Source organism: Arvicanthis niloticus, chromosome 8 (genome assembly GCF_011762505.2).
Source record: "Arvicanthis niloticus isolate mArvNil1 chromosome 8, mArvNil1.pat.X, whole genome shotgun sequence".
Classification (NCBI taxonomy): domain Eukaryota; kingdom Metazoa; phylum Chordata; class Mammalia; order Rodentia; family Muridae; genus Arvicanthis; species Arvicanthis niloticus.
In genome coordinates this window covers 40,766,329-40,793,514 of record NC_047665.1, presented here as the reverse complement: position 1 = coordinate 40,793,514, position 27,186 = coordinate 40,766,329, and the positions used below count along the sequence as shown (strand labels likewise).

At 40.9% G+C, this 27,186-nt stretch overlaps 1 protein-coding gene across 2 annotated transcripts in view; it reads left to right on the top strand.

Annotated features, from left to right (window-relative positions):
• Positions 1-26,635, top strand: part of Aoah (acyloxyacyl hydrolase) — a 204,380-nt gene extending 177,745 nt beyond the window's left edge. For both annotated transcript variants that reach the window (XM_076939320.1, XM_034510444.2), the window contains 6 exons: positions 2,340-2,512; positions 5,174-5,232; positions 5,380-5,439; positions 7,571-7,667; positions 15,514-15,590; positions 25,762-26,635. In XM_076939320.1, the coding sequence (XP_076795435.1) occupies positions 2,340-2,512; positions 5,174-5,232; positions 5,380-5,439; positions 7,571-7,667; positions 15,514-15,590; positions 25,762-25,890 (595 nt within the window). In that variant the 3' untranslated portion in view covers positions 25,891-26,635. The remainder of the gene's footprint in view (positions 1-2,339; positions 2,513-5,173; positions 5,233-5,379; positions 5,440-7,570; positions 7,668-15,513; positions 15,591-25,761) is intronic.
• The last annotated feature ends 551 nt before the right edge of the window (positions 26,636-27,186 follow it).

The window sequence follows — 27,186 nt, the reverse complement described above, 5'->3', positions numbered from 1 at the left end:
CCAAGCCAGAGGGTTGCATAACAGGTCTCTCCAGGAGTAAGGTTCACAAGAGTTTGTTTTGTCTCTTTTTTTATACCTTCAACTTTTTTTTTATGATGTTGCTAGCTCTTCTTAAAGTAATGCAGCCACGGGTCTTTCAGTTCTCTAATTGCATGTGGCTATTCAGTAAGTACTTGTAAGTGATTGTATGACTGGAAGACAACTTAGCATTAGGAATTTGGGAAGAAAGGCAAACTGGAGGTACCTAGTATTTCCACTATGGTGCTATTTCATTTATCTTGAACTTAACCATCCTGTCCTCCTGAAAGAGAGCAAATGTGTGTGAGCTACAGGAGCAGAAACTTTGGATGGTCAGTAAAATCCCACTGTGTATGTGAAGTACATATTTAATTCCTTAGCTGATGGACATTTAGAATAATTTTGTTCCTTGCTATTATGAAAAGAGCATTAATAGACAAAAATGTTCAAATATGCCAGTGGTAGGATACAGAATTCTTTTGGTATATGCTCAGGAATAGTATAGTTGGTTCATATTGTAATTCTATATTTAATTTTTGGAGATGCTATCTATTTTCCACAGTGGCCCTACCTATTTACATCCCCACAGAAAGGGAATACCAGCTTCTCCCTTACATCTTTACCAGCATCTATTGTCATTTTTACCCTTGATTTTAGCTGGGATGAAAGGAGTTTTAGTTTACACTACTCTGGTAGCTGAGAATGTTGGGCACTTTGAAAACTATTTACTGCCCATTTCATTTAAAATTATTTAATTCCTTAGGCCAAGTTAAATTATGTAATTATTCTATTTACTGATTTGCATATATCAAGCCACTTCTGCATCTCTGGAATGAAGCCAACTTGATCATGGTGATCACATTTTTTATGTGGTCTTGAATTTGGTTTTCAAGTATTTTGATGAGAATATCCTCATCTGTGTCAATCATGGAGATTAGCCTGTAATTTTTCTTTCTTTTGTGGGAGGCCTTATCTAGAGTGTTGTGGATTCATAAAGAGCGTGGGAGTTTCTTCCTTTACTAGTTTATTGAATAATCTGAGAAGTGTTGATGTGTGATCTTTCTGAAGGATTGTTGGACTTTTCTTTGTTTGTTTCTGAAGGATGTTGTTCTTCCTGTTACTGCTGTAATATTATTGGTTGTAGATCTGTTTAAATGATTTGTCTCATCTTGGTATAACTTTGATAGGTTATATGTATCTAGAGATCCATCCACTTCTTTTAGATTTTTTTTTTCATTTAGTAAAATACAATCTTCCAGGTATAGCCTCCTGATTTTCTAGATTTCATTGGTATCTGTTGTAACAGCCCCTGTTCTATTTCTATTTTATTAATTTGGATCTTCTCTTTCTTTATTTCAGTTAATTTGTCTAAGAATTTGTTGATCTTGTTAATTTTGTCAAAGAATCAAATCTATGTATCAATTATTCTTTGTAGTTTGTTTGTAGTTTATTTATTTCTGCCTTCATCTAATTATTTCTGTCCATCTCCTGCATGTGGGTTTAGCTTTCTTTTCCCAAAGTCTTAAGTATATAATTAAGTTATTTGAAACCTCTCTGTTTTTTTTAATATGCTCTACATAGAACAACTACTACCAAATAGATAGATTTCATCCCAACAGTGATATGAAATATCATTTTTGGTAAATGCTGCTGCAAGAATAAGTAAAGGATTGTAGTCTATCAGAAAAATGGTGAAATCCCAAGTTTAGAATCCCAAAACTGAGAATAAAGGATAAGAGAGTGTGTACAAGTAAAATAACACCATCCTTCAGAGATGCTTTGCCTCCCTATGCTGGTCTATGTGCAATTTTAACAAGCAAATGTTAGGTCTCAAAGCTCCAAATAAGTCCTAAGTAATACCAGGCCCTCTCCAGTAGCCACGAGTCAGGGCAGATGAGCTTATGCTCCAAACCAGAAAATCCTTTAAGAACCCTCTGAAATCTTAGTGGTATAAAGCTGCAAAATTTTACTTCTTGCACACCCTGCATGTTCTTCAGAAACCTCTCTCTTTCCTCTCTCTCTCTCTCTCTCTCTCTCTCTCTCTCTCTCTCTCTCTCTCAACTCAAATTGGTGACATAACTATCTGGAACACTGCTTACACCAGCAACACCAGCATTATAGTCAAAAAGCATTCCAAAGGCTCTTATCCCACCAATTCTATAGATCACTATGCAGAAGTCATTAAACGCAGTCTGGCTATATGCCAGAAAAATAGGTAGTCATAAGGATTTTTCAAAACAGTACAAATAACAGGACATACAGTGTGTTTTGTATGTTACTGTCCTAATAATCAAGATACTTCTTGTTTTTTCCATCAATAGGAAAGCTGACACAGTATCAGAAATGACCACTCCTGAACAAATGTACGCCAACGTCATGCAGACTCTGAAGCATCTAAATTCCCACCTGCCCAATGGCAGCCATGTTATTCTATATGGCTTACCAGATGGAACTTTTCTCTGGGATAGCTTGCACAACAAATACCACCCTCTAGGTATATTATGTTTACAGATGTTTTTCCTCTTTAACTATGTGTATGAGTGTGCAGATATGCATGTGTGTGTACATGATATATGTGCAAATGCATACATATGATGTGTGTGTGCATTGTGTGAATGTATGGTATGTGTGATATGTTTGATATGTATGCACTATATGTGTGACATGTGTTATATGTATATATGAGTTTAATACAGAACAAATTTGAAGTACTAAAATTTATGCTATAAAGGATTCATTAAAAAAACTTGCTTAGGAAATATTCAATTAGTAGAATTTAAGTAAAGGAGACCTGCCTCCAATACAACTGGAAGATAAGTAGTATAGTAACCAGGCTTCTTAGAAACTATGAGAACGAAAATGTGTACTATAATTGAAGCTTAGGGATGCTGAGAAATTTCTGCTGACCTCAAATTAGACTGAATTCCCAGAACAAAAGAAGACAACCCTGACTTGGACCAGCCATTAGTCTTATCACCATATAAAAGTGCATGCCTCCATGCTCAAGGGGTCAACACAGGTGCACAACCACAATTAAGTTCTAGGCTGCAGTTAAGTCCCCTGTGCTCTTATCAGAAGAAGCATAATTCTGTCAGGTGGGCAAGATGGACCTGGGTACCTCTGGGGAGCTCAAGTAGAAGAGTGATTGAGAGTACTTATGGTAGACTTAAAAAAAAAAAAAAAACAGTAAACAAAAATGGCATTGTATGTGAGAGTAAAGGAAGGGAAAAGATGATTAGAGATCCATCTAGCCCCAGCTCCAAAGAAGGGAGTGGAGGCAAGATCTCTGTGGCTCACTGACAACTAATCTTTGGAATCAGTGAACTCTAGATTCAGTGAGACATCCTTTCTCAAAGAAAGAAGATGAAAAGTAACCGGGAAATGTATTTGACATTGATCTTTGGCCTACGCTCACAAAGAGAGAGAGAGAGAGAGAGAGAGAGAGAGAGAGAGAGAGAGAGAGAGAGAGAGAGAGACTGAGATTTTTCTAGCGGTAGTAGCCTATGACCCTATAGATCTGGCATTCTCTCACCACACTGGGAGGTTGAGTGTTTCCTTCATGATGAACAAGCCCATTCTACTTTTCAGTGTAACTTACCTAAGGTACAAGTGAAAAGTATAGCTCTGTTTCTATTGATCTTTCTCTTTACTCTGAGATGCTCTGTTATCCTTTTTAATTTTTGAGAGCATGACAAGTGTTTAATGGATGTAGCATCATCTGTTCATCCTGGAGATTGGTGGGGTAGCTGAATTTTATGTCAGTCACAGCATGAAAACTAACTGTATCTGGGGTAGTGTATCTATCTGTAAAGAGTGAGAGGGGCAGCACGGGAAGAAAGAAGGTACTTCAATGTCTATAGTTAGTGTTTCAATGGTTTCTGGATGGACCCCAATGCATTAGACTTTTCACCACTGTAACATAATACCAAAGTCACATGGTATAGAGGAAGAATTGTCTATTTGGGCTCATAATGTAGAAGATTTAGTCCCTAGTGCTTGGTCCCATGTACTTCCGCAGATGTCATAGCAACGGAGGTGTGTGGAAGGAGTAGGGGTTCTTTACCTGATGGCTATGAGGAACTAGACAGAAACCTTTAAAGATATTTTCCTAGTGACCTATGACTTCCAATTAGGGCCCCCCTCTTAAATTTTCCAGACACTGTCTTAGGAGTGTCACAGACTAGGGAACAAGTGTTCCAGACATGAGATTCAGTGGATTTCATATACAAATTATAATAATCTATGCAGCATCTCACCTTCATTCTTGTGTACTTCTTCAACCTGAACCAAAAAATAACCATAAGGAATATTTCCTAACTAAGACTCAGTAAGACAACCACAGAGAAACTCTTAACCCACTGTCATTAAGAGATACAAAAAATCTCTGCTGGCACCCCTTCCTACCCAAGTGTAATTGAGCTAACCCACACGTGTCTATAGTGCATCCAGTTTACTCTCACACCCCCTCCACACTGTCTTCTCTGCCTCCGCCCACTGCCAGCCCCTCTGTCACCTTACAGGAACCTTTCCGACCTTCATGTTGTCCTGTTTGGGGTTTTGGTGTTTGTTTGTTTGTTTGTTTGTTTTGTTTTTGGAGACAAGGTTTCTCTGTGTAGCCCTGGCTGTCCTGGAACTCACTCTGTAAACCAGGTTGGCCTCAACTAAATCCTTAGTTAAAGGGATTTGGATCAGGACTTCAGACATTCTGAATGCCAGTTCCTCAACAGGGAACAGTTGATCAGACCTACGTGTTTCTCAAGCCTGGAAAGGAGGATTCAGTCGATTCCCTCAAATTGGGCTCTCTGAGCTTCATAGAGATTTGTAATTTTATGACCAAGAAGAAGGTGTTGTCTGGTGATATGCTTTGTTCAGGCCACGCTGGTCTATTGGAGCTGTAGGAGACGCTACCCTTTCTCTAGAAATTGCAATGAGGCTACCATTCTAGTCCTGTCCTCTCTGAGACTAAGAAGTACATGGTATAGACTCCTTAGGACTCCTTCCTAACTTGGGCTCAGACAGAAGTAAAATATAGGCCTTCCTCAAAGCTATGCTGGGTGACAAATGCTACCATCAGAAAGGGAGGCAAGGTCACCTACAAATGTCTCTGAGCATTGCCATTTGATTCCATATGATATATCAGACCTCTGTTTTCCAGGCCAGCTAAATAAAGATGTGACCTATGCACAGGTCTTCTCCTTTCTAAGCTGCCTCCAGGTAAGCCCAGGGGTCTGCTAAACACACACACACATACACACACATGCACACATGCACACACCCACAGACATGCATATATGCATGTGCACACACACCTCCTACTGTGGCTCTGCCTCTTTAATCAGTGTGCTCTTTATCTTCTCTCAGGTCAATCCCTGTAATGGCTGGATGTCTTCCAACAAGACCCTCCGGACTCTCACTTCAGAGGTAGAGCTTCTGCCCCTGTCCTTGTGTTTGCTGCAGACTTTTCCTCTGGACAGGATTCTACAGCATAATAGTCACCAACCTGGCAAATAACAAAATCTCACATTTAGGGAGCCAAAGAAGCCAAAAGAAATTGTGTATCCTTCTGCCTCCACCTCTCTCTATGTCTCCCTCTCCTGCTGTCTACTTGTAAGTGCACATGTTTCTCATGTGTGAATACATATTCACACACAGCTTGTGAAATGATCTGAGAGTGAACTGGGACGCTGAGGAAGATATGCTTTATGTGTGACTTGGCACTCAGATAGGATCACCTCACATGTCTGAAAGAATCCATTTCCCACACAAAATATCTTTTACTTTGTTCATAGGTGGTAAATTAACTTCATAAAAATTATGGAAACAAGTGGGTGGTTTTTTTTTTTTTTTTTTAGACAAGACTGGCTATATGGCTCAGGTTTGCTTTGAACACACAGAAATGTTCTTCCTTGCCTCAGTTTCCCAAGTACTGAGATTGCAGGCATGACCCGCCACCTGCATATTTTGTTAACCAAATTTTATTGTAGAGAACTTGCAAATTAAAAAAAAATACACTGCGATAAAAAATTTTAAAATATATATTTTAATATTGAAAACATGAAAAATATTTTTTAAAAATCTATACAATACAGCAATAAAAATGAGGCTGCAGCCAGTTGTGATACTACACACTATTGGTAGGATATGCTGAAGCAGCAGAGACAGGAGGATAACAAGTTTAAAGCCTGAGCTACAATTTTGGGTCAAGGAAGATGGCTTAGTAGCTAAGAGCATTTGCTACACAAGTTTGAGAGCCTGCGTTCAAATCACCAGCTCATATATAAGAAGCTGGGCATGTTTGCACACATACCTGTAACTTCAGTGCTATGGGAGACTGAGACAGGATCACTGGGGCTGTCTGGCTGCCAGCCTAGCTCAAGGTTTAGTAAGAAAACTTGTCTTGTGATAATTGGGCAAAGTAACAGCACAGGACACCAAACATTCTTCTCAGACCTCAATGACTGTGTGCTGGCACGCGCGCGCACACACACACACACACACACACACACACAGTCATACATGCACATATAACATACACACAAAGTTTCAGGCTGGGTAGATAGCTTCAGTGATTGAAGTGCTTGCTGTGTAATCATGAGGACTTGGGTTTGATCCCTGGTACCCATGTGAGACAGCCAAAGCAGAGACACACCTGTAATTTCAGTGCTGGGAAGGTAGAGTCAGGAGAACCCCTGGGGTTCACTAACCATCCAGACAACCTAACCTAATGAGGAAGCCCAGGCCAATGAAGGTCCCTGCCTCTAAAACCTAGGTGGATGGATGCTAAGCAGTATTGTCTGAGGCTATCTTTTCTCCTCTAAACACAAACATACACATGGGCCTATATACCTACAGACATGTGTGCACACATGTACACAGGAAAAGAATCATCCATGTATCCATGTATGTATATAAGTGTCTCTTACCATTTCCATAGGTAGGTATTTTGGGTTTTACCCTCTAATTGAGATTACACATTCCAATGTTCATAAATTGTTTCTTGACATTATAATGATACAACTATTCACAGTGCCCAGCATATTAATGTAGCATGATTTATTCCATTCTATTGTGAAGTTGGATACATAGTTGTTTCCAATTCTTCACCAAGATGAATAACAAGATGTATGTTTTGTATCATCTCTATTTCCTATATACAAACTGCTATAAGTTATATTGGTCACATTAAAGATTTGGTTCATATTGCCAAGCTGTTGTCTAAATAATGAAACCAACCAATGTTTCCATTCATTCAGCCTCTGACATTTGGTAATATTAAGGTTGTTTGTCTCATCTTTGTCAAACCCATACAGGAAAAATAGGTTCTTATTACTTTAATTTATACTAGTTTGATTCATAATGAACAATTACATTTTTTGTGTTCATTGGTCATTTGCACATGAATACAGTGTAATGTGCAGAGCTGTTTCTGCTGATGGCTTAGAGATAACAAAGTAGAGAGGTGTGAGGAAGATGGATTTCTTTTTCTGCCTGAATTGTCTCATGAAAGTCAAAGTTGAGGTTTCATGGGATTCTCTGTTTCCCTTGCATTCAGAGAGCAGAACAACTCTCCAATACACTGAAAAAAATTGCAACCACCAAGACATTTGCAAACTTCGATCTTTTCTACATGGATTTTGCTTTCCATAAAAGTAAGTGGCTTGTTTTTGTCTTGACAGTAGGCAAGCACAGCAGCTGCATGGGGCAGGGGGCTGTGTTACAAAGCACACAGAACAGACTAGGGAGGGTCACCCCTCACTCTCTGACATAACTCTCAGCATTGAAAAAAGGCTAAAGCAAGTTGAGACTCAATGTCACCTCCTCACTTCATCATCTCTGAAAAGTCTCTGAAGCAATTGTTGGGATTGCCCAAGAGTTCTTGCCAGATTAGCAATTCCTTATTTAGATGTATGCTAAAAATAAAAGTGACAGAAGGGAAGGGTGAGGTCGTGCCTCCGCTGGTGGAATGCTGGACTACCTTGAACAGGCCTAGACCTGAAACTAACCAAAATCACTTAGAGAGGGGTAAAATTTAAAGAAATGCCATTTGAAAAGGAAAGTCAGGTCCCAACTCTCCGGGAAAAAAATTTTTTTTTCTTTTAGAGAATTTTTCCAGACATGGGAGTCACTGACAAGTGGCCATACAAACTCAGGCTTGCTAGTAGGAGCCACTGATTTAGCCTTTACATTTTGACTCTCTAAAATAAAACCCTACTTATTGATTGTAACCCTCCCAAGAGTCATTTTCATTGTTAAGCAATTTTTCTACCTGAGAAAAAACCCTGTTGATTGACTGCCAACTGAGATGATGTTAATGAAATGTTTCAGTGTGTGCAACAGAGGGAATATTTCTCATCTCTGTCCCTCACTCCCAGCCCCCCAGCCTAGGCATCTGGAATAGAGCAGATGGCCATCATGAATTATTGAATATTGCATTAGCTGACACATTTTGCATTACAGACTCTAATACTTCAGCTCTGAACATCCTTTCAACAAGACTGATCTGTCTTTACTAGGTCTCCTGCCTACATGACACACATCTCTCTCATGGGGAGAGACATTTTTGATAAATAGCCTCTCATTAAAATGCAGAGTTAAAGACTTATTAATGAATTCTTGATATAAACAAATGCACCACCAAGTGATCTTTGATCATTACCATCCTTGAATATGAGTAAAGTTATTAAAAATCTAATAATGTCTAACATCCATGTGGGACATTTTTTTATTGTCCGGAGTGATTTCTACAACTGTCGTTTATTATCTTTGGTGCTGTAGGCAATTTGTTGGGTATCTCTAACCTCTGTGGTTCCAAACCTCCAAGAGGGGATTCCTTTTTAAATGTTTTTATTAGCATATATTAATTATAGATAATAATGATTTCATTATGACATTTCAAACATGCACATGATATATTTCAGTCATATTCACCTCCTGCTACTGTCTCTTGTCCTCTTCCCACACCCAATTAATACTCTTCTGTTTCCCTGCTGGCCCCCTCTACTTCCATATCTCTGTGTCTATGTGGCATGCAATGGTTTCATTAGGGTTATTTACAGGTGCATGAGTGAGAACCATGAGGGAGAAAAAGAGTGTTGGAGGAGGAAGTTGAGGCCACCATGGGTTAGGAGTCAAAAGAATGTGGTCCTGAGGGCTGCCCAACTGGAGTTAAGAGCAGCCCAGATGAAACAGTAAGCAATAACTGAAGATTATAGATAGGAAAGTAGATTCTAACAACATAGAGGGTAGTATTTGCCCAGCTCTTATGTTGTTTAAGGCTTATTGTAAATAGAAAGGTTGTGCGTGTCTTTCATCCAGGAACTTAAATAGCTAAGGCAGCTTAGAAATCTCAGAGTGGGATTTAACACATTTTATTACAATGATAGACATAGTAAAGGAAAGAGTGGAAGCAGAGGATGGTGTTCTGGGACCTGTCTGCATGAATACCTCACACAATATTCAGTGACTATGTCCTGTCATGTCTACTTCTGAAAGGGACAGAACTTTTATTGCCCTTTCAGGAGCTATTATAATGTCTTGACTTGTGGCCAAGTTAAAAAAATTTTAGACTTGAAATCCTATCATGTATCATAGCAGGTAGAAAGATCATCTATTCCAGATCCACCTCTGGGAGTAACCTCCCATCCTAGAAATCATGGCAGCATATTACCCTGGAAATCTAGTCCTAGTGCTTGTAATGAGCAACTGTAGGAAGAGCCCAGAATTGATAGCCTTGTTCTTATCTCAGTTCAGACACAGATGATAGGATTGCAGAACAGCCAGGACCCGATAACTGTTAGCTGGCATCATCCACTAGGCTCCTTTACATTGAGTGTAAAGCACCCCCCACAGTCAACCTCATAAGTATTCTCTTTCAGAGTCCAACCACCTACCGACATCATTCATCCCTAAGGAAATGTTTTCCCAAGTTTCCCAAGGAAGATATGGTATAGATGTAGCTCATTATCACCCAGGTCTCCTTTCATCAGAAATAAGAACCCAGTGGAGGCATTTATAAATCCACAGTGTGGAGTCCTGTGAAAATCATGCTTGTTAGCACACTGTATTAGAGCTGACTTCCCCACCATGAATGCTCTCCTTTCTCATCACACTGAAATACACAATTTCACATTCTTATGACAGAAACATCATAGCTGAGCAGCCCTGTCACTTGAAGGCAGGCATAACACTTATTTGCTCTCCACTGCGACAGCCTGAGTCCAGCACTGAAAGGCAACAGCTTGTTGCCAGATGTCCGGTGTTATTGTTGTTGGTTTGGTTTGTGGTTTTGTTTTGTTTTAGTTTTTCTTTTTGTTTTTGTTTGTCTTTTTGCTGACTCATTCTCCAATTGGCTATCTACTAAACATAAGTAGCAAATTTGCCGCCAAGAAATGTCAATTTGGCCATGTAACATTCTTTTCTACCCCACCTCCCCAGCTGTGAAAGAAAAATGCCACTTGGCTGATAAGACCATTTTCACATAGACAGCTTAAACATACCTCCTGCTGCTCTTGGCTTCAAAGACATCCCAGCTGTAGTAAACTTAGGCTCTTCCATTCCTCCCCTGCAAAAGCAGCCAGTGACCTCATGGTGCTGATCAGAATGCAGATTTCTATTTTGAATATCTGCTAGCTTGCTATTCATCAAAGAAAGAGCTAGCACATGCCCTATAAATCTTCCTCCACTGCTTCTGTGGTTCTCTGAAAAGATGGCTGTGAGTGGAATTTCTCTGACTTACAGATAAAGAAAATATATCATGCACCAAATCCCAACAGATGCTCCATGATCATTCAAGTTGCTTAATTTATTTCTTCCAATGCACAAATAGGAGGGAGTGGGGAAATGACTGTGTTGGTAAAGTGCCAGCCACACAAACATGGGACCTGAGTTCAGATCCCCAGCACCCACATACAGTAGCATATGTCTATAATCCCACCACTGGCCAGATACCTGAAATTCTTAAGCCAGACAGCAAATTGATGAACTGCACGTTCAATGAGAACCCTTGTCTTTATTTCTAGCAGAGAGAGAGAGAGAGAGAGAGAGAGAGAGAGAGAGAGAGATGCTTATCTGCACACATATGTGCTCACACATAACCATGTAAAGTCTCTCTCTCTCTCTCTCTCTCTCTCTCTCTCTCTCTCTCTCTCTCTCTCTCACACACACACACACACACACACACACACACACACACACAAATGTGAAAGATCAATTTGCCACATTGACCTTGATGGAGCTTCCCACTCTAAAATCAATTGAGAAAGAAATAAATGCCATGTTGGCTATTACAGTTCTCCTGAAAAAGTAGAATCTTATCCTGAAATTGTCACAAAGAATCATTCCATCTAGTAATAGTTAAGGTATAAATAAAACCTCATAGTGTTGCCTGGGAATTACCCACCCTTAAGTTTTATAAGTCTGGTGGCTCCTTCTATGTGGTAACAAGTACCTTTGAAACAGGATAGTTGTGTGAAAAAATTTGTTTCCCCTGTGGATTGAATGAATGTGTAATTGGTAACTCTGTGACATGTTCCTTTAGTATTGACTATTATTTTATATGGCAAACCAGTTAATCTGAAGTCTGGTCTCTGCCATGGTAGTCTACTATAATACAGGGTTGAAACAGAATTTGGAAGAATGGGAAAGCTTCCCTGCAGGGAGGAATATATTACTATTGATTCCAAGTAGAACTGCTTCCTATGGTGATAATAAGAAGTTCTAGGCTGGGGTAGCAACTTGGTGCTAAAGCCCCTGTCCAATGTGCAGGGTGATGACAAGAAGAAAACAGCCCCTTCCTACCTATATTACATCGCCGTTCCATGGCGAAACTTAGCAAGCAAGTATGCTCCTCCTGTTGCTATACACTCTGCAGCTGTGTTTCCCATTCATAATTCGACAGCTGTAGGATTGCTTAGCCTCCAAAGAGAGTAAGAGGAAATGACCATCTCTGTGCATTTTGAAAAGGGATACTAATTCTGGTGATTGAATTTTGTTTCTCTGTTCTGTGAAGAGATCCGTCAACATCTCCTCACTCCTTTGAGGGTTCAATCCCAACTGCTCTAAATTTCTGCATGCCATCCTGTGGGCTCCAAGTTGTCCTTCCTGGCTGCAGGGTTCTCTGACTGCTCTAGTTTGGCAGTTACTGGTACACATAAAATTCGAATTAAAATGGAAATATTTTAGAACAATTTTAAACCTTAGTGCCAAGGTTGAAGCACACTAAAAGAAACTCTACACAAGAGAGGCTGAACTCTTCACACAGGAATCCTAGCAATGGCTTTCTCCAGGAATCCCATGTTGGCTTAAGCCATTTCTTTAACAAACTCACATTTGCCTTCCATTGTAAAATTTCCTGGCCTCCTAATCATGGCAATTCTTTCATCGATTTTCTTTTGACCACTGAAGGTACAAGTTTTGTTTTTACTTGAAACATGTATGATTTATTACACATAAAGTACTCATTAATAACACTTACTAAAGATGAATGTGAAGGACCTACATGTCCAGCTGTTGACTTTACGTTTCAGAGTCAGTTTACAAACTGCACTAAAATTAGTCTTATTAGTTTTAGTTCTAGTTTCATTCTTGTGCCAAATGTTTTTGTTAGTACATATCAATTATACACAGGAGTGGGAGAAGGAACCATCTTAGCTGAACTTGTCAACTTTCTCTGCAAATAAGGAGAGTCAAAAAGTCCTGTGTGAGGCTTCCTACCCCAGCTCACAAGAGAAGCCTGGGAGATCTGGGTCAAGTCCACAGCTCACGATGCATCTACTCAATAAAAAAGGTCTCTGACTCATGACTTTCCTCATTCACCTCTTACAATTTTCTTGCTGGCAGTATCTGAGGTCTTGGTTAAGCGCAGTTACTAACCTGGTCTTATGAACACTCTCTATGAATTTCTGAACATCTATTAGTGTTCCTGACCTAATATATTAAAGTACCATAGCAAGAGTGGCCCATAAACAACAGAGTCTTGTTTATTCAATCCTAGAAGATATAAATTCAAGATCACAGTGCTTACCAGTTGGGTTCTAGTGAGAGCCCTGCACTAGATTTTTAACTATCATATGGCAAAAGCTCCCTGGGACCCCTTTATTAGGTAACTAATTCCATCCATGAGGGCTGCACTTCATGGCCTAGCTAGCTATAAAGATTTGTCACCATCCATCTCAGCAGGGTTAGGCTCTCAGTCTATAAACTTGAGAATGATCCCAACATCAGTTCGTCCAAATTCTGTTGGAGGTAATCTTTATCCTTTCTTCCATAAACATCTACATAGCAGAAGTGACCTGGATCTAGAAATGGAGGAAGAAGAGCGAAGTGAAAGTATATAGAGTGGAAGCAATGTCACCTCCAAGTTCCCAAGGACTAAGACTGAAGTCTGTACTAGGTGGAATCCCTGCCTCACACCTTCCTTGTCAATCTTCTTGTTAGAGACCTCTGTAGGGGTGCAAGAAGAAAGAAGGTGGATATCATAGAAGTATAAAGAGTACCCAAAGGTCCTTAGCTCTGCATTTACAGAAACTCCTCAAATTCCTGGCTTTTTCATCGCTAGTAACTTGTTAGATGTTCAGGCCGGAGGTGGGATTGATAGACAATCAATATAATGCTCAAAAATTGGAAAGCAAGTCCCCAAAAAGGGAAGAAAACTGGCTCATCCTCTCCTGGACAAAAGGAAAGGGAAAAGGGTGAGACAAGCATGGGTAGATTGCACAGTAGATGAGCAGGCAGTGGGAAACGGGCTAGAAGCATCGCAGTATAAGCAGAGGCAGTCCGGCAGTCAGGAGGGTTGACCTGGAGCCTGCAGGAGCCTCACCTTGACATGCAGAGGGGAATTTAGAGCAGCAGAGTTGAACCTAAAACAGAAAGTCTGATTCCAAGGTTGTGCCCCCAGAACAGAGGTAGGCCAGCTTTCTGGGGCCACTCCAAAGGTAGGAAACAAAAGGTTGAGGGGTGCAATTTGGTTTAGAAGAACCAACTGAGCCCCCTCCTTTGTAAAAGTGAGTATGGCTTGCTTATCAGTGCAGCTCTTAGCTTTCCATTGAAAGGACAAATTCATACCATTCCTCAAAAAAGAACCCTTCTCTATCAGTATAAATTGATTTGGGTTTCTATATGGGGAATAAATACACTATGACAGCACAGCATAGTGGACAGCTCATTTTGAGTCTTAAAGAAATGCAAATGCAACTTACCAACAGCAGCTTCTTCCATCAACTACCAGTGAAACCCAGGAGCACACTATGAAAGACTCCGAGGAGCTAGGCATGTGGGAAATAGGATAGTACTTGGGATGTAGGGGTGGGAGGATCAGTTCAAGACCATTCTTGGATATCTAGCAAGTGTGAGGGCCACCTCAAAACATACAAAGAGAAAAAGAGCTACCTAGCGTCACACTGGTCAGGAATAAGCTAAGGGAATGCATCTCTGCAGTAATCACAAAAATTACAGAGGATTGATCCAATCTCATGCCTGTAAATTCACCGGAGGAGGAGGGACCAGCACAATCCTTTGGCCTTGAGATTTGGGAGGCTTAGAGATAGGAGTGTAAAGAACAATTGGAATCATAGCTACACTGCTAGGTTCTATAAACACCAGGAAAGTGAGATGTTCTGCCAGGCACAGAAGTCTCCGATAGTTCTGCCTGAAGGCTCTCTAGGGACTGCAATTTCCATGAGGAATTTTTACTGGCTTTGTGATATTACAACATAGAATTAATTGCACAGCTGCCCTGGAAGAACTGACATGCGTAGTGTCTTATCCCTGTTGACAGACAGTTTTATTACTTTTCATCACTTTGGGGCTCATAATATTTTCTCTGTAGCCATGCTCTCTCTAAATGCAATGTTGAGATAATTTTATGCAATTATATTTCTGACATGCTGTGTGATTGTTCGAGGTGATTGCTTGACACACGTAGGCAGTGTCTGCAAATGGCAGCACATAAAAGGAGATGTTAGCAAAATGCCATCCTCACTTCTGAAAAAGGCCTGTGCCACCAGATGAGGAAAAGATCAGATGGACCTAAATTGTTGTTGCTCATTTAGTGCTCACTTGATGTCCCCTGCCCTCCCTGCTACATGAGCCACATTCACCCAGCAGGGTTGCACAGGTCCTTTGTGACTTAGAAAAAAAATCATGCAACAGGTAGATCATTACTGTTCTGAAAGCTCCCAGTCCAAGGCACAGCTCAGAGAAAGCCATGATGAAATAAAACCAGGCCTGGGGGTGCTAGAGAGATGGCTCCATGGTTAAGAGCACTGGCTGCTCTTCCAGAAGGGTTCAGTTCCACATGTTAGTTCACTACCATTTGTAACCCAAGGATCTTAGGCCCTCTTCTAGTCTCCTTTATCACCAAGTACATAGACATGCATGCAGGCAAAACACACATACATGAGAATTAAAAAAAAAAGAAGGGGACACCAACATCACATGAGCTCCTTGTTCTTGGCATAATGACACTCACCAGTAATCCTCCAATTATGTGATTTTCAGTAATAGAAGACTGGAAGAAAAGAGGTGGCCAGCCATGGGAGCTTATTGAACCTGTGGACGGATTCCACCCCAATGAGGTAAGTATTACCACATAGTGGTCACTGAGTCTATCTGCTTGGTTTTCTAAAATATATGAATGTATTTGTATGGTTTTTAAGTCCTTTTTTGTTTCCAGAAGGATATTTAGATACTGTACACATATAAGTAACATAGAAATTCAATAAAATAATGTGAAAATTAGAGAAAAAGTAAAATAAGATAAAAAGAAAATTTACCAGGATTTTTGATTTTCTACAGTTGATAGAATATGTGTAGGACAGTCCTGAGAAACTGTCCCAGGAGATCTACAAAACCTGCTCCAGGTTCTCTAGTGGCCCATTAGAAATGAGCCATCATGTCTTCCACTAAAAAAGTCAATACCTAGAAAAAATAATGGTTGCAAGATATCAAAGAACATCATATACATGTACACATTTTTCAAAAAATATATATTACACTTAAAAGAGTAATAATTACAAGGATTCCTGAAAGTGGGATGTGTGGAAAATTGTACGGATGTCTCTAAAAACAACAGTGTGAAAGAACAATGCCTTTAGTAGGGTCCTGCAGTAAGACCCTTTCCTCCTCTCAGATTCCAAGTAGACCATATGAAGTGCCCGTGCTCCGGCTTCTATACAGCACATGGGAGCTCAAGGTTGGAGCTCAATAACGCTTGCCCACTCCCCTCCCATTATTCTTCCTTCAGCCATAAAAGCTCCACTTTTATCTGTCCCATACACTTGACTCGCTTGTGACATTTCTATTTTAAAAAGAGAAGAAAGCGTGGGGGAGTTCTTGTGCCATTTGAAACTCCTGAAAGCTGGTTCTCCACAGGGAGGGATGGCCATTTGCCTTAGGCAGTCCTCTATCTCCATAGGCATTCTGACCCAGCTTTGGCCAGTGTGCTATGGCAATGACAAGACCCCCACCCCCTGGCTGAGTACAGGAAGAGCCCAACATGCCCTTAAGAATCTGACCCAGCCCTAGGCTCAGCAACTGTTCGTGGGCATGGTGAAGAATTACCTCAAAAGGAAAGAATAAAAGAGGGAGCAGTGCTGCTGAATGGATGAATGGCAGCGAAGTCCTCAACTCATTTTGAACTTGGAGAAAATTAAGTATCCTCACTGTTTAAACAACCAATTTTTTAAAAATCTTAGTAATGCATTCAGAATATTTAAGTTTTGTGGATCAAATGGATGAATAATTCAGAGAATTATTGACTAGAAACTAGCTGTTGGGATCTGGCTCTACAGAAATGGTGTCTTCTTTTTTAGGAATATTGCAAGGCTCCACTACCTTTTTTTTTTAGAGGTGAGAACTCACTGTATCCTCAGGCTTCTGGGATCAAAGACCCTCCCTACTTCAATCCCCACCTGGTTAGAATTAAAGTCATGTAAGATACTTGCTCTCACTGAGGTAGGACTTTTTTGGCTCCTCTTGGAACAACAGCAGTCTGAGTCTACCAAGGATGGAGATATGAAAAGGGAGTCAGCTATGGCATCACCTAAAACCAAACACAAAGAAGAGGCTCAAAGCTCAAAGACAGCTTTGCTTCATCTTTTGGGACATACTCGTTTGCTATATCAAATATCAACCTGTCCCTGCTTGACTTTTAAAATAATTCTAGGATTCAATATTTATCAAATTGAGAGCCTATCCAGAAGCCTATCCTGTTCTACATCTGCTTTACATGAAATTAGTCATTAAAAACAGAGCCCTAAAGTACAGTATGTCCCATAGTCTTAACATAGGATTTCTATTGGGCTTGTTCCACAGTGGTATGAATGAGTGATGAGTAAATGAACATGACATAGTCATGTCTAAAGTGGGCATCAGTGGAATGCCATCTCAAACCCATCTTCTACTGATCACACATGTTGAACTGAAAAGTCCAGGCTGACAAATTGCCATCTAATAGTATGTTGTTGTTTAAAATTATAGCATATAGAAGGAGAGATATGAAGAAATGGATAATTAAATATAATGTGGTAACTGTCTCCAAGTGTGTAAACAAGATGCTTTCATGGGAGATAAGATGAGAAAATGGCAGAAGATGGTGGTGGGAAAGGATTTCCGGAGGATGAGATAACAGAACTAAGACACTGAATAGCAAAGAAAGTGGAAGAGGCAGAGAAGAGCCACGGGAAGTGTTTTGAGCATAGGAAATGGCACAGGCAATGATCTGAGGATGAGGGAAGGCTGAGAGCGCTGGAGGTGGTCACATGCTTCAGTGCAGCTTGCTCGGAGAGAATGGGAGCAAGATAGAGAGGAAAGAAGAAGACATTCAAAGTGGATGCTAGGAAGCTTGCATGGGTTTCATCTTTTTACTATAGGGAATGAGGCTGGTGGGAGTTTACAAGCCGGAAATTAGACTTATATTCCTTGAAGATAATTATAGTATGATTTGGCTGTAGCTCAGCGATACAGAGTCTGCCCAGAGCAGATAAAGTCCTGGGTTTGATGCCCTCAGAATATCTACATTGATGTCTATGTCCATATTTACAACTACATCTATCTGCAGTAGTGATTTGGGCAATGCTTTGGTGGAGGGAACTGGAAAAATAAAAAGAAATTAGGCAAAGAAAAATATGTTATAAAAACTCAAGACCTAGATTCATGACCTCTGGACCCCACATAGCTCAGCTTTGTGAGGCATCTGCCTGAGAGTTTTTGAGGTTACAGCATCTGAAGAGTCACTTAAAACATGGCTGGGCCCAAATTCAGATGACAGGAATCAGAAGGCATTGAAAGAGCCACACGCATTCACCAGACCTAGTTTCTCCCAGGTCGTCAGGAACGTGTCAACACCTTTTATACCTTGAGCCTTGTCAGTGTCACCCTTGACACCCTGCAAAACAACCTCCTCCATCCCATCCTGGCAATTACTCAAAGCCTCCCTTATAAACTCACAGGCAACATCTGACTGTCTACAGAGCAGCCATGTTAAAGAAGTCAGAGGCCCGTGAACACATGAGCAGGACACACAAACACAGTTGTATATGTCTGGAGATAAATAGTCTCTACCCAACTGAGAAAAATAGAAAACATTTCATTACAAGCAAGGAAGTTTCCATAAATCAAGCCCTTCATTTATCTTCAACCCTGAACGTGACCACTGCTGGAGACACATAAGACAGAACCAATGGGTGTATTTAAAGATCTGAGAAGCCTCCAGGTCTCCATTTGCCTCAGCTTTGTAAGCTCATAAGATAAAATACCTGGGAAGGCTTAAGGAGGCCCCACATGGCAACTGTGCACAGACTGGGGTTAGGGTGTGCAGGAAGAATAGCCTGAGCCAGTGAAACTATTTCCCAAGCAGTCACCACCTCAGGCTGGTCCTGTTGGCAAACCAGCAGCCCCGTCGCATCTAGCTCACTGTTTTATACTAACAACCATCATTCATTCACCACAGAGAGCCTGGAGCTGTGATTTAAGTTCCATCTTAAATGGAAGTGTTTATATTTTCAGTTTGCAGATTTTAAATCAGTTCTATCCACACATGGCCAGGTCCAAGAGACTGTGTTGGGGGCAGGTGAGGAGGTAGAAGAGAGCAATGGTCTCCTCCAGCAGAGGGCGCTTGGCCACTGGCTTCTCTACAGAGCTCTGAGCACTGTGACTTCAGATAATACACAACCAGGGCAGATTTTCAGCTTTGGTCTGGTAAAGCCTATGTTAAATTTAGCAGCAGTTCAACTTCAAAGGCGTCAAGCCATTTTAAGTTTTCAATGAACTCTATATAGTCCTGCTCTGAATTGTATTTGCTCTTTTTAAAATATTACAGGGTGGCATTTTTTGCTTAGTATTTACCTTTTGGTTATTTCACAAAAAAAAAAAAAAAAAAAAAAAAAAAAAAAAAGCAACACAACAGAAGTGGGTTATAGAGAGGAAGGGTGGAGGCTTCCAAATATCTCCAGCCAAGATACCAATATCGCTGCTGGTATTCTGTCCTCCTGGTGTTTCTTACTCAACTTTGGGAAGCGAACAGATACATTTGCTTGGGATCGGGGCATGGAGCACCTCCTGGGTAAGTGCTCCCATCAATAGCAATTCAGTTGGCCCATGAAACATGCTCTGTCTGAGGCTTGTCATCTGGGGAAGGAGGAATTTGCAAGCTCTAGGTTGGCTAGACGTCCACCACCTCCTTACCACTGCCCTTCTCACCTGGTGTGACCAGAGCTTATGAGTAAAAATTAAAAGAGACGTTTCACTGAAAACCCACCCAAGACAATAGAGAGTTAAGTCTTCTTGCTTTGTAGGTTCTTCTAAGAGAATTTTAAGAAAGAACAAAGAATGTTCAGTGGATCTGGGATATCATGGTTTAACCAACATTCAGGCCTCTGAATGACAGTAGACAGGAGCCTGTCAGGGCAGTAAAATCCCTTCAGACATGCTTTACCTTGGAGTGGGAGCCAAATACTCTAACAGCCATGTACATGAGGTAGTGCATATGAGGTGGATGACCACAATCAAGGCCTTGCAATAGCACAGAGGCAAGGAGTGAATGAAGCAGTGTCCTTACTGCTCATGACTTGAGTCTAACGCCATCCTTGCCAAGAAAGCACGAGGGTTTTTGTGAAGTCTTCCATTCTTACTACTTTATTCAAAATCTCATGACTCAAATGGGCTCATTTGAAGAGCTGATAATGAAATCTGATCAAAGCCACCACTACTGGCCTCCTAAAACTACACATTCATTGTGTGTGACCAGCAAGCCTCAGAAGCAGTGGTTCTCAGGTATAGCACATATCAGGGACAAAGTGGGAAGATGTAACACAGAGTGTCTTCTGTTCTCTCCATATTTCATCCTCTGGGTTGTGTAAGCTCAGAGAATGCGTTCTTTCAGAAAGTATACTGGGTGATAAAGACTTACGTTGAAAGATACACTTTTAGAACCCCTGTCCTGAAGCCTTGTCCTTCCTAACAAATGTATATGGTTTTGCTATTATAAAGGAAAATGGCAACCTCATATGCACATTGCTCTGTGAAATCTAATGCTCACTGTGTAAATCAGTGTTTCTCATCCTGTGGGTCACCACCCCAACAACCATTTTATAGGGGTTGCCTAAGACCATCAGAAAGCATAGATATTTACATTATGATTCATAACAGTAGTAATATTATAGTCATGAAGTATCAATAGAAATAATTTTATGGTTGAGGGTCACCACCACATGAGGAACTAAAGGGTCATAAAGTTAGAAAGCTTAAGAACCACTCATCTAAATCTTGGTAAAAGGAGAAAACTCACTTTGAAAAGTTTCTTCTCGGAGGGAATAAAAAGGGGAAGTAAGGTTTCTTTATGAACCTTTAAGCTAATGGTGTTTTCTGTTTTAACATCAAACTGAGCAAGTATATACAAAAGCAAAGTGAGTTCTTTATCAGTGAGATGTCCTTGGAGAAATCCAATGTCAGTATCTCCTGGGGTTGGTGTCAATTTTTCCGAGTCCTTCAGCAGTGACCACAGACCAATAGGACCCTTGGAAGAATTCCAGATCATCAAATAATTAGACCAAACATCATGTTCTACTACAGGAAGCTGACTTGAATTCAGAAACCACTCCTGGTTTCACCGTGCTCTAGATTGCTGTTTATGTGCATCTCTTATGATTGGAATATGAAGTGCCTTCCACAGGCTCAAATGTGGGAATGATTTGTCCTTGACTGGCACTGCTGCTTGGGGAGGCTGTGAAAACTTTTAGACTAGGGACTTTTGTCCCTAGCTGGCAGAAATAAGTCACTTAGAAGTAGGTCACTTTGAAGGCTACATCTGTTTCTGGTTCTGGGCTTGAGTGCTCTGTTTCCTGGATTGACCTAGAATTTGACCCATCAGGATGTGAGCAGGTTGTGCCACAAGCCCCCACTGACACAGATGAAATGGCCCCAGCAGTTGCCATCCTTTCTTGCTATGATGGGCTGAAATCTTCTGAAAATGGGCCAACTGGAAGCCTAGCAGCCCAAATTGTTACCAGTTACTTTGTCACAAAAGCAAGAAAAGTAACTGCAACATCTGAGCAAGGAAGAGGACTGTAAAAGGTTTATCAAAGAAAAAACTTGGACTTAATCCAGAGATCCCAGGGAATCTCCAACTCCCTCCCCTTCTACTGGACATGATTTAGTTCTGTGCATGTGTTCAGTGTATCTGTGAGTGAGCCTACAGCCTATGTACTCTTCTGCACTGGGACGTGGGTATTGTCAGGAAGAGAATCTCTCAAATACTAGGAAAATTTGTAATAAAGTTTGATGTGTAAAGTAAATGCAGCCTGATGGAGTACGGTGTGTACACTGGGTAAAGACAGTGACCTAAATCTGCATTTACCATGACATAGCCCAATATGGAAGTGTGACAATAATGGAAAGACAAGTAATTATATGGACAATATCACAACTCTGCACATTCTTGGGACTGTTCACCAAAAAGAATTAACATTATAAGTTATGCATTACACTTTGGGAAAAACATTTTAAAATATTATATAGATGAATATACCTTTGTATGCATGAAGTGTGTGCATGTGAGTGTGTGTGTGTGTGTGTGTGTGTGTGTGTGTGTGTGTAATCTAAAAAGATTACAATGTTAGGAAAGGATTCCTCCATTCTAATTACAAATAATTTTTATTCTATTTTTCTGTTCGTTAAATTTTTTGTCCTGGAATGACAAGATACTGGCTTAATATTTTAAGCTATAAACAGAGACAAAAACTCACAGTATGCTTAAGAAGTAACTGGCTTGGAATAAAGGAAATGAAAGATACTTATGTGGCTCCTGGTGTGGTGGTGCATCATGGGAGTGGTAACAGACAATGAATAGAGGAGAAACATTCAGAGGATATTCAGCAAAGAGAATTGAGTGAATGAATGAATGAATGAATGAATGAATATAGTAGATCATTTCCTCACAATTCTCTAGCATATTGGCATGCCAGTCTCATTGTAGACACAGTATTTCAGCAGTGCATACTCATAAATGCATTCATCTCTGTTAGAGTGACAACCAATTAGTTGCTTTCAAAGTCACCACAAGCTCGAATCTGAGCTCATTGGTTTTCACTTTCCTCTTCCTTCACCCCTATCTCTTTTCTCATTAATGTCAGGAAAATAAATGTCCACAAAGGCCTCGTTTCCACATAATCATTAAAAAGACAATTTAAATGTATCAAGTTGAAAGTTAAAAATAAATAAAACTACACCAGCAGGTTTCCACAGACCTGGCCATTATTGAGGAGTTTCAGGAAAAGAAACCAGGCCCCTGTCCTCAAAGACAATCTTAGTCTTTCATGAAAGAGTGTTGCAGCCACCCTGGTGGTCATCCTGAGCCTTGCTGCTGCTTTTAAGTACAAAAAAAGAAAGTGTGTGGTATGTCAGTAGATGTGTGATGTATGGACAAATGATGTGTGTGCTGTATGCATACAGTTCATGTATGTGTTTTATGTAACATGTTATATGGATATTATCAAGATTTCATACTTATGGGAACATAAGCTAGTATAGCCAGTGAGGAAATCAATATGTAGATTCTCAGAACTAAAGCTGCCCTGTGATCCAGCTGTACAATTCTTACAGTACCCCTGCAGGATTCTGAGTCAGCATACCACAGAGACTTACACACTCATGTTTACTGCAGCCTCGATCACAATGGCCAATATATGGATGCAACCTAGATGCCACAAAAGAACAGATGAAGAAAACGTGTTATTGTCCTCAATGGGGTTTTGTTCAACCATAAAGAACAAAATCACATCATCCATAGAAGAGTGGATGTGACTATAGACCATTGTGTTAAGGGAAATATGTGTGATACACATGAAGAAAAATATGACATTTTCTCCCATTTCCATGATTTAGATTTAAATATATATGTATATGATGAAAATAGAAAAGAGGCTATATGGAAAAGAATAGAGCCTAATTGAGTGGTGGGGGAGAAAACAAAGGATACAGAAAGGAAAAAAAGAAGACAGACCTCATATGTTCTTATTCACATACAGAAGGGCATCTTTTCAGGGAGAAGGGAACAGGAGGAGGAGGGAAGGGTGAGGGATGGGATCAGTATGTGAGGTGTGATGAAATGTGTGTATAAAATTTCATGAGGAACCCCAGTATATATACTCACTAGAACGTCAATAAGAAACAAAGTGATCACATGTTTGACTGAATGCATAGCTGGGGTGGGCACATGATACAGTGTTTGTTTGGTATGCACAAGGTGGTATTGAGTTTGAGCCTCAATACCTTAAAAGTAAAAGTGTGATTGGATAGAAACATTTTAGGTCCACTTCAGAAGGCTGTGGCACTCCATAAAACCTCTAAAGCTGATTAATGCAATGACTCTATCGGCTTTGGTTTTTTTCTAACAATTATTAAAAGATTACACACAGTTTAGACCCGGAAAGAGCTTTTGATCATTGACTTTGTCCTACTTACAGTGTAATTTGGCCCCAGAGTGCCAAAAAGCTACCCAGTGTCACACAGCACTGTCAAGTGGCATGGTGCCTTGAGGGCAGCATCCCTCCTTCTCACAGTGTGCTCCCCTCTCAGATCCTCATCAATCAGTCCTCTTATTTTCAGGACTGCTGTTGAGATATAGCCATTTGGCCCAAGGACCAGCCAGACCCATTTGCTAACTACATCATCTGTGAAGAAAAAGCCTCCTCATCCAATGCACGGGGGGGTGGGCAGAGAACCGGACAACCAAGACTAGATCCTGCTACCACTGAGGACAAAGGAAATCTAACATAAAGCTACAAAGGCCAAGAAAGTAGCTTTTGGCAGGAGAGATGATGCTCATCCTGCTTGGATTCCAGCCAAGGGGTGCACAGGTGCACAGCTTCCCCAAGAAACATCCAGAACGTAGCCTTAAAAGTTCAGCTTCTCCCAAGAGGGTCTGTCCTTTCCTTTCCATGAGAAGTTGGTATTTCCTCCCTTTTGGCTTGTGCTTCTCCCTCACAGCCCTCCAGGGGTGAGGCACTTGACTTGTGTGGCTCCTGGGCTAACCCGGAGCTCCTCCAGGGAAGGTTTCCTATGTTCATTAGCACCCAGGTCTTAGGCCACCAGAAGGAATTGTTAGCTGTCTCCTGGAGTACAGGGCTGGGTTTCTGAGAAACATGTGCTTATTCTATGTTTCTAAGTCACAAATCTAGAAACTTAAAATAATATACATGTTACTTTGAAGTTTTTGATAGCCATAGCCTGACCTCATCCTGTCCTTAGGATGTCACAAACCACAATCAAGGTGTGTTACCCAGGCTCTGGGATCATCCAGAGACAAAACTGGAGGAAACAGCATCACACTCACCTGAGCTGACAGATTTAGAGTTGGACTAAGCACTCAGCTTCTTGCTGGACTTTAAGCTAGCATCAGCTTACTGCTTATAGCATCAGACCAGCAAGACCAAGTTCTATTTTATGAGACACAGTCACCGAGGTGACATCTGTTCATCACCACTGTAATGATTAAGACAGGTGATAGGCCCCACCCACCTCAGGGGAAGGGATTGGATACACAGAGATGACAGCAGAGATCTCAGGAATGATCCTCAGGTCTTCTCACCATGGAAGATGCTGAGCTTTGAACATGAAATGTTCTCCAGAGGCTAGTGTTAAATTCTAGGCTCCCCAGCTGCTGGAGCTATTGTGAGAGGAGAAGCAAACCTTGGGAGATGGAACCTGGCTGAGGCAATGGAGTCCCTGACAGTAGGCTTTTTAAAAACATCTTGCCATTGGCCTCAGTCAGTCTCCTCTTTGCTTCCTGTTTGCCATGAGGTGAACACCTTCCCTCTACCATATTCTTGCTCTGTGATGTATCTGCAGCCTGTGGGCAAAAGAAATTCTTCTCTTTTAAATTGTTTCTCATGGGTAATATTGTGAGAATATTTTAAATTGTTTCTCATGGGTAATATTAGCGTCGATGTGGTAAGTTTAAGAAGTTAAGAATTACAGAATCCTGATGCTCAGTTTTGTGTGTGTTGCTGTCTTGTATACAAAGCTGGCCGCAAACATATCATGTAGCCCAAGGGTGCACTTGAGCTTCTGATCCTCCTGCCTCTACGTCTTGAGTGGTGGGACCAGGCATGTGCCTCATGATCTGTCATGTTGGATGGAGTAAACCTTGGGCTTCTCTGTGCTAGGCAATCCCTGCCAGCAGAGCGGCACCCCACACCTACTGGTCAGTCCCCTACCATTAAGTCTCTCCTCCCTCTGGCTCTCTTGCAGGTGGCTTCACTTCTGCTAGCAAATCGTCTTTGGAAGAAGATACAGCTCCAATGGCCTCATGTCTGGGGAAAGGAGAATCCATTCAATTCTCAGATTGAAAAGGTATTTGGAGACCAAGGAGGACACTGAGTGTCCCCAGAAGGAGCATCACTGAAGGAGAGAATGATGGATTAAACCCTCCCAACCACCCATTCCAGTGGCTGCTATGCCACAGGCCCAGAAGACCTTTTTCAGCGACTTTTCTGCAGACCACTTTCCTCTCAGTTGGGGACAGACCTTAATGGCAATGTGATGCCCATGATTCCCACAGCAAGTCTCTCCTCTGCTCAACTCTGAAACACCCTTTAAGAAAGTGCTTTGGGGAATCTTTCCAAGCATGGCAATATCTGTGCCTGTCAGCAGTCTATTGTTCTGAAGAGGCTTCTAGAGTAGTAGAGCACCCAGGACGCTTAGTGGCTTACCAGGGTCTGCACTACAGATTGAGCCTCTCTCCCTGATGTTTACTTGAAGGTGTCCCAAGAAGCTGAGACTTCTTCTAGTATAGCTTCAGGCTGACTGTAGGTAGAAACAATCCAGGTGCATGGGCTCTCCTTAAAAGTAGAACACTTTCTAGTAATCCCAGAAGTCAGTATACTAAGAGCTTTATCAAATGTGTGTGTATACATATACATCATATAATATACCTATTCGTATTCTACATATATATCACATACATATACACATACACACCCAGGAACTCCATCAAAATTAAGATGCTTTTTTTTTTACAAGCTTTTCTTGCACTCTATTCTTTAGCTGCATAATCTGTCTTTCTTATAGCAATGACTTTGTGTCATTTTCTACAGGAAATAAAGTATCTTCCCTATTATTGGTATTATTGACAGTTTCTTATTAAATTATTCTCCCATGGGTTTGTGCATATATGCAATGCATCTGGTGGCTCTCGTCCCCCATCCTCTCCTACTTCTCTCAAACTCCATTTAACTCCCCTCCTCCCTACAAATTCTTTTCCTATATCCAAGTCCGTTAGAATTGTTTTGAGACCCACTGAGTTTAACCAGGGTTCACAACCATGAATTTGGAACTATCCACTGGAGTGTGGTGGGATCACCAGTGGGAATACAACTGAAGACAGTGTCTCTGATCCCTGCCCCACTCCCCCACCCCCAGCATACATCAATGGCCAATAGTTTCCCCAGAGACAGTTTGGTCTATTGATAGTTTTGGGGGAATCTTTTTCAAGTACATAAATCAGTATGGGTGAAGTTATATAAATGTTCAGGACTGTTATCACAGTAGCATACCTGCACCAAATTTCCTTAGGAAGTAAGCTACTAAAGGCTCAATGTCTCTTTGTAGAAGTCAACTCACAACAGCTTCTACAACTTTGGACTCATTAAACCACAGATCAAAGTTACAAAAGAA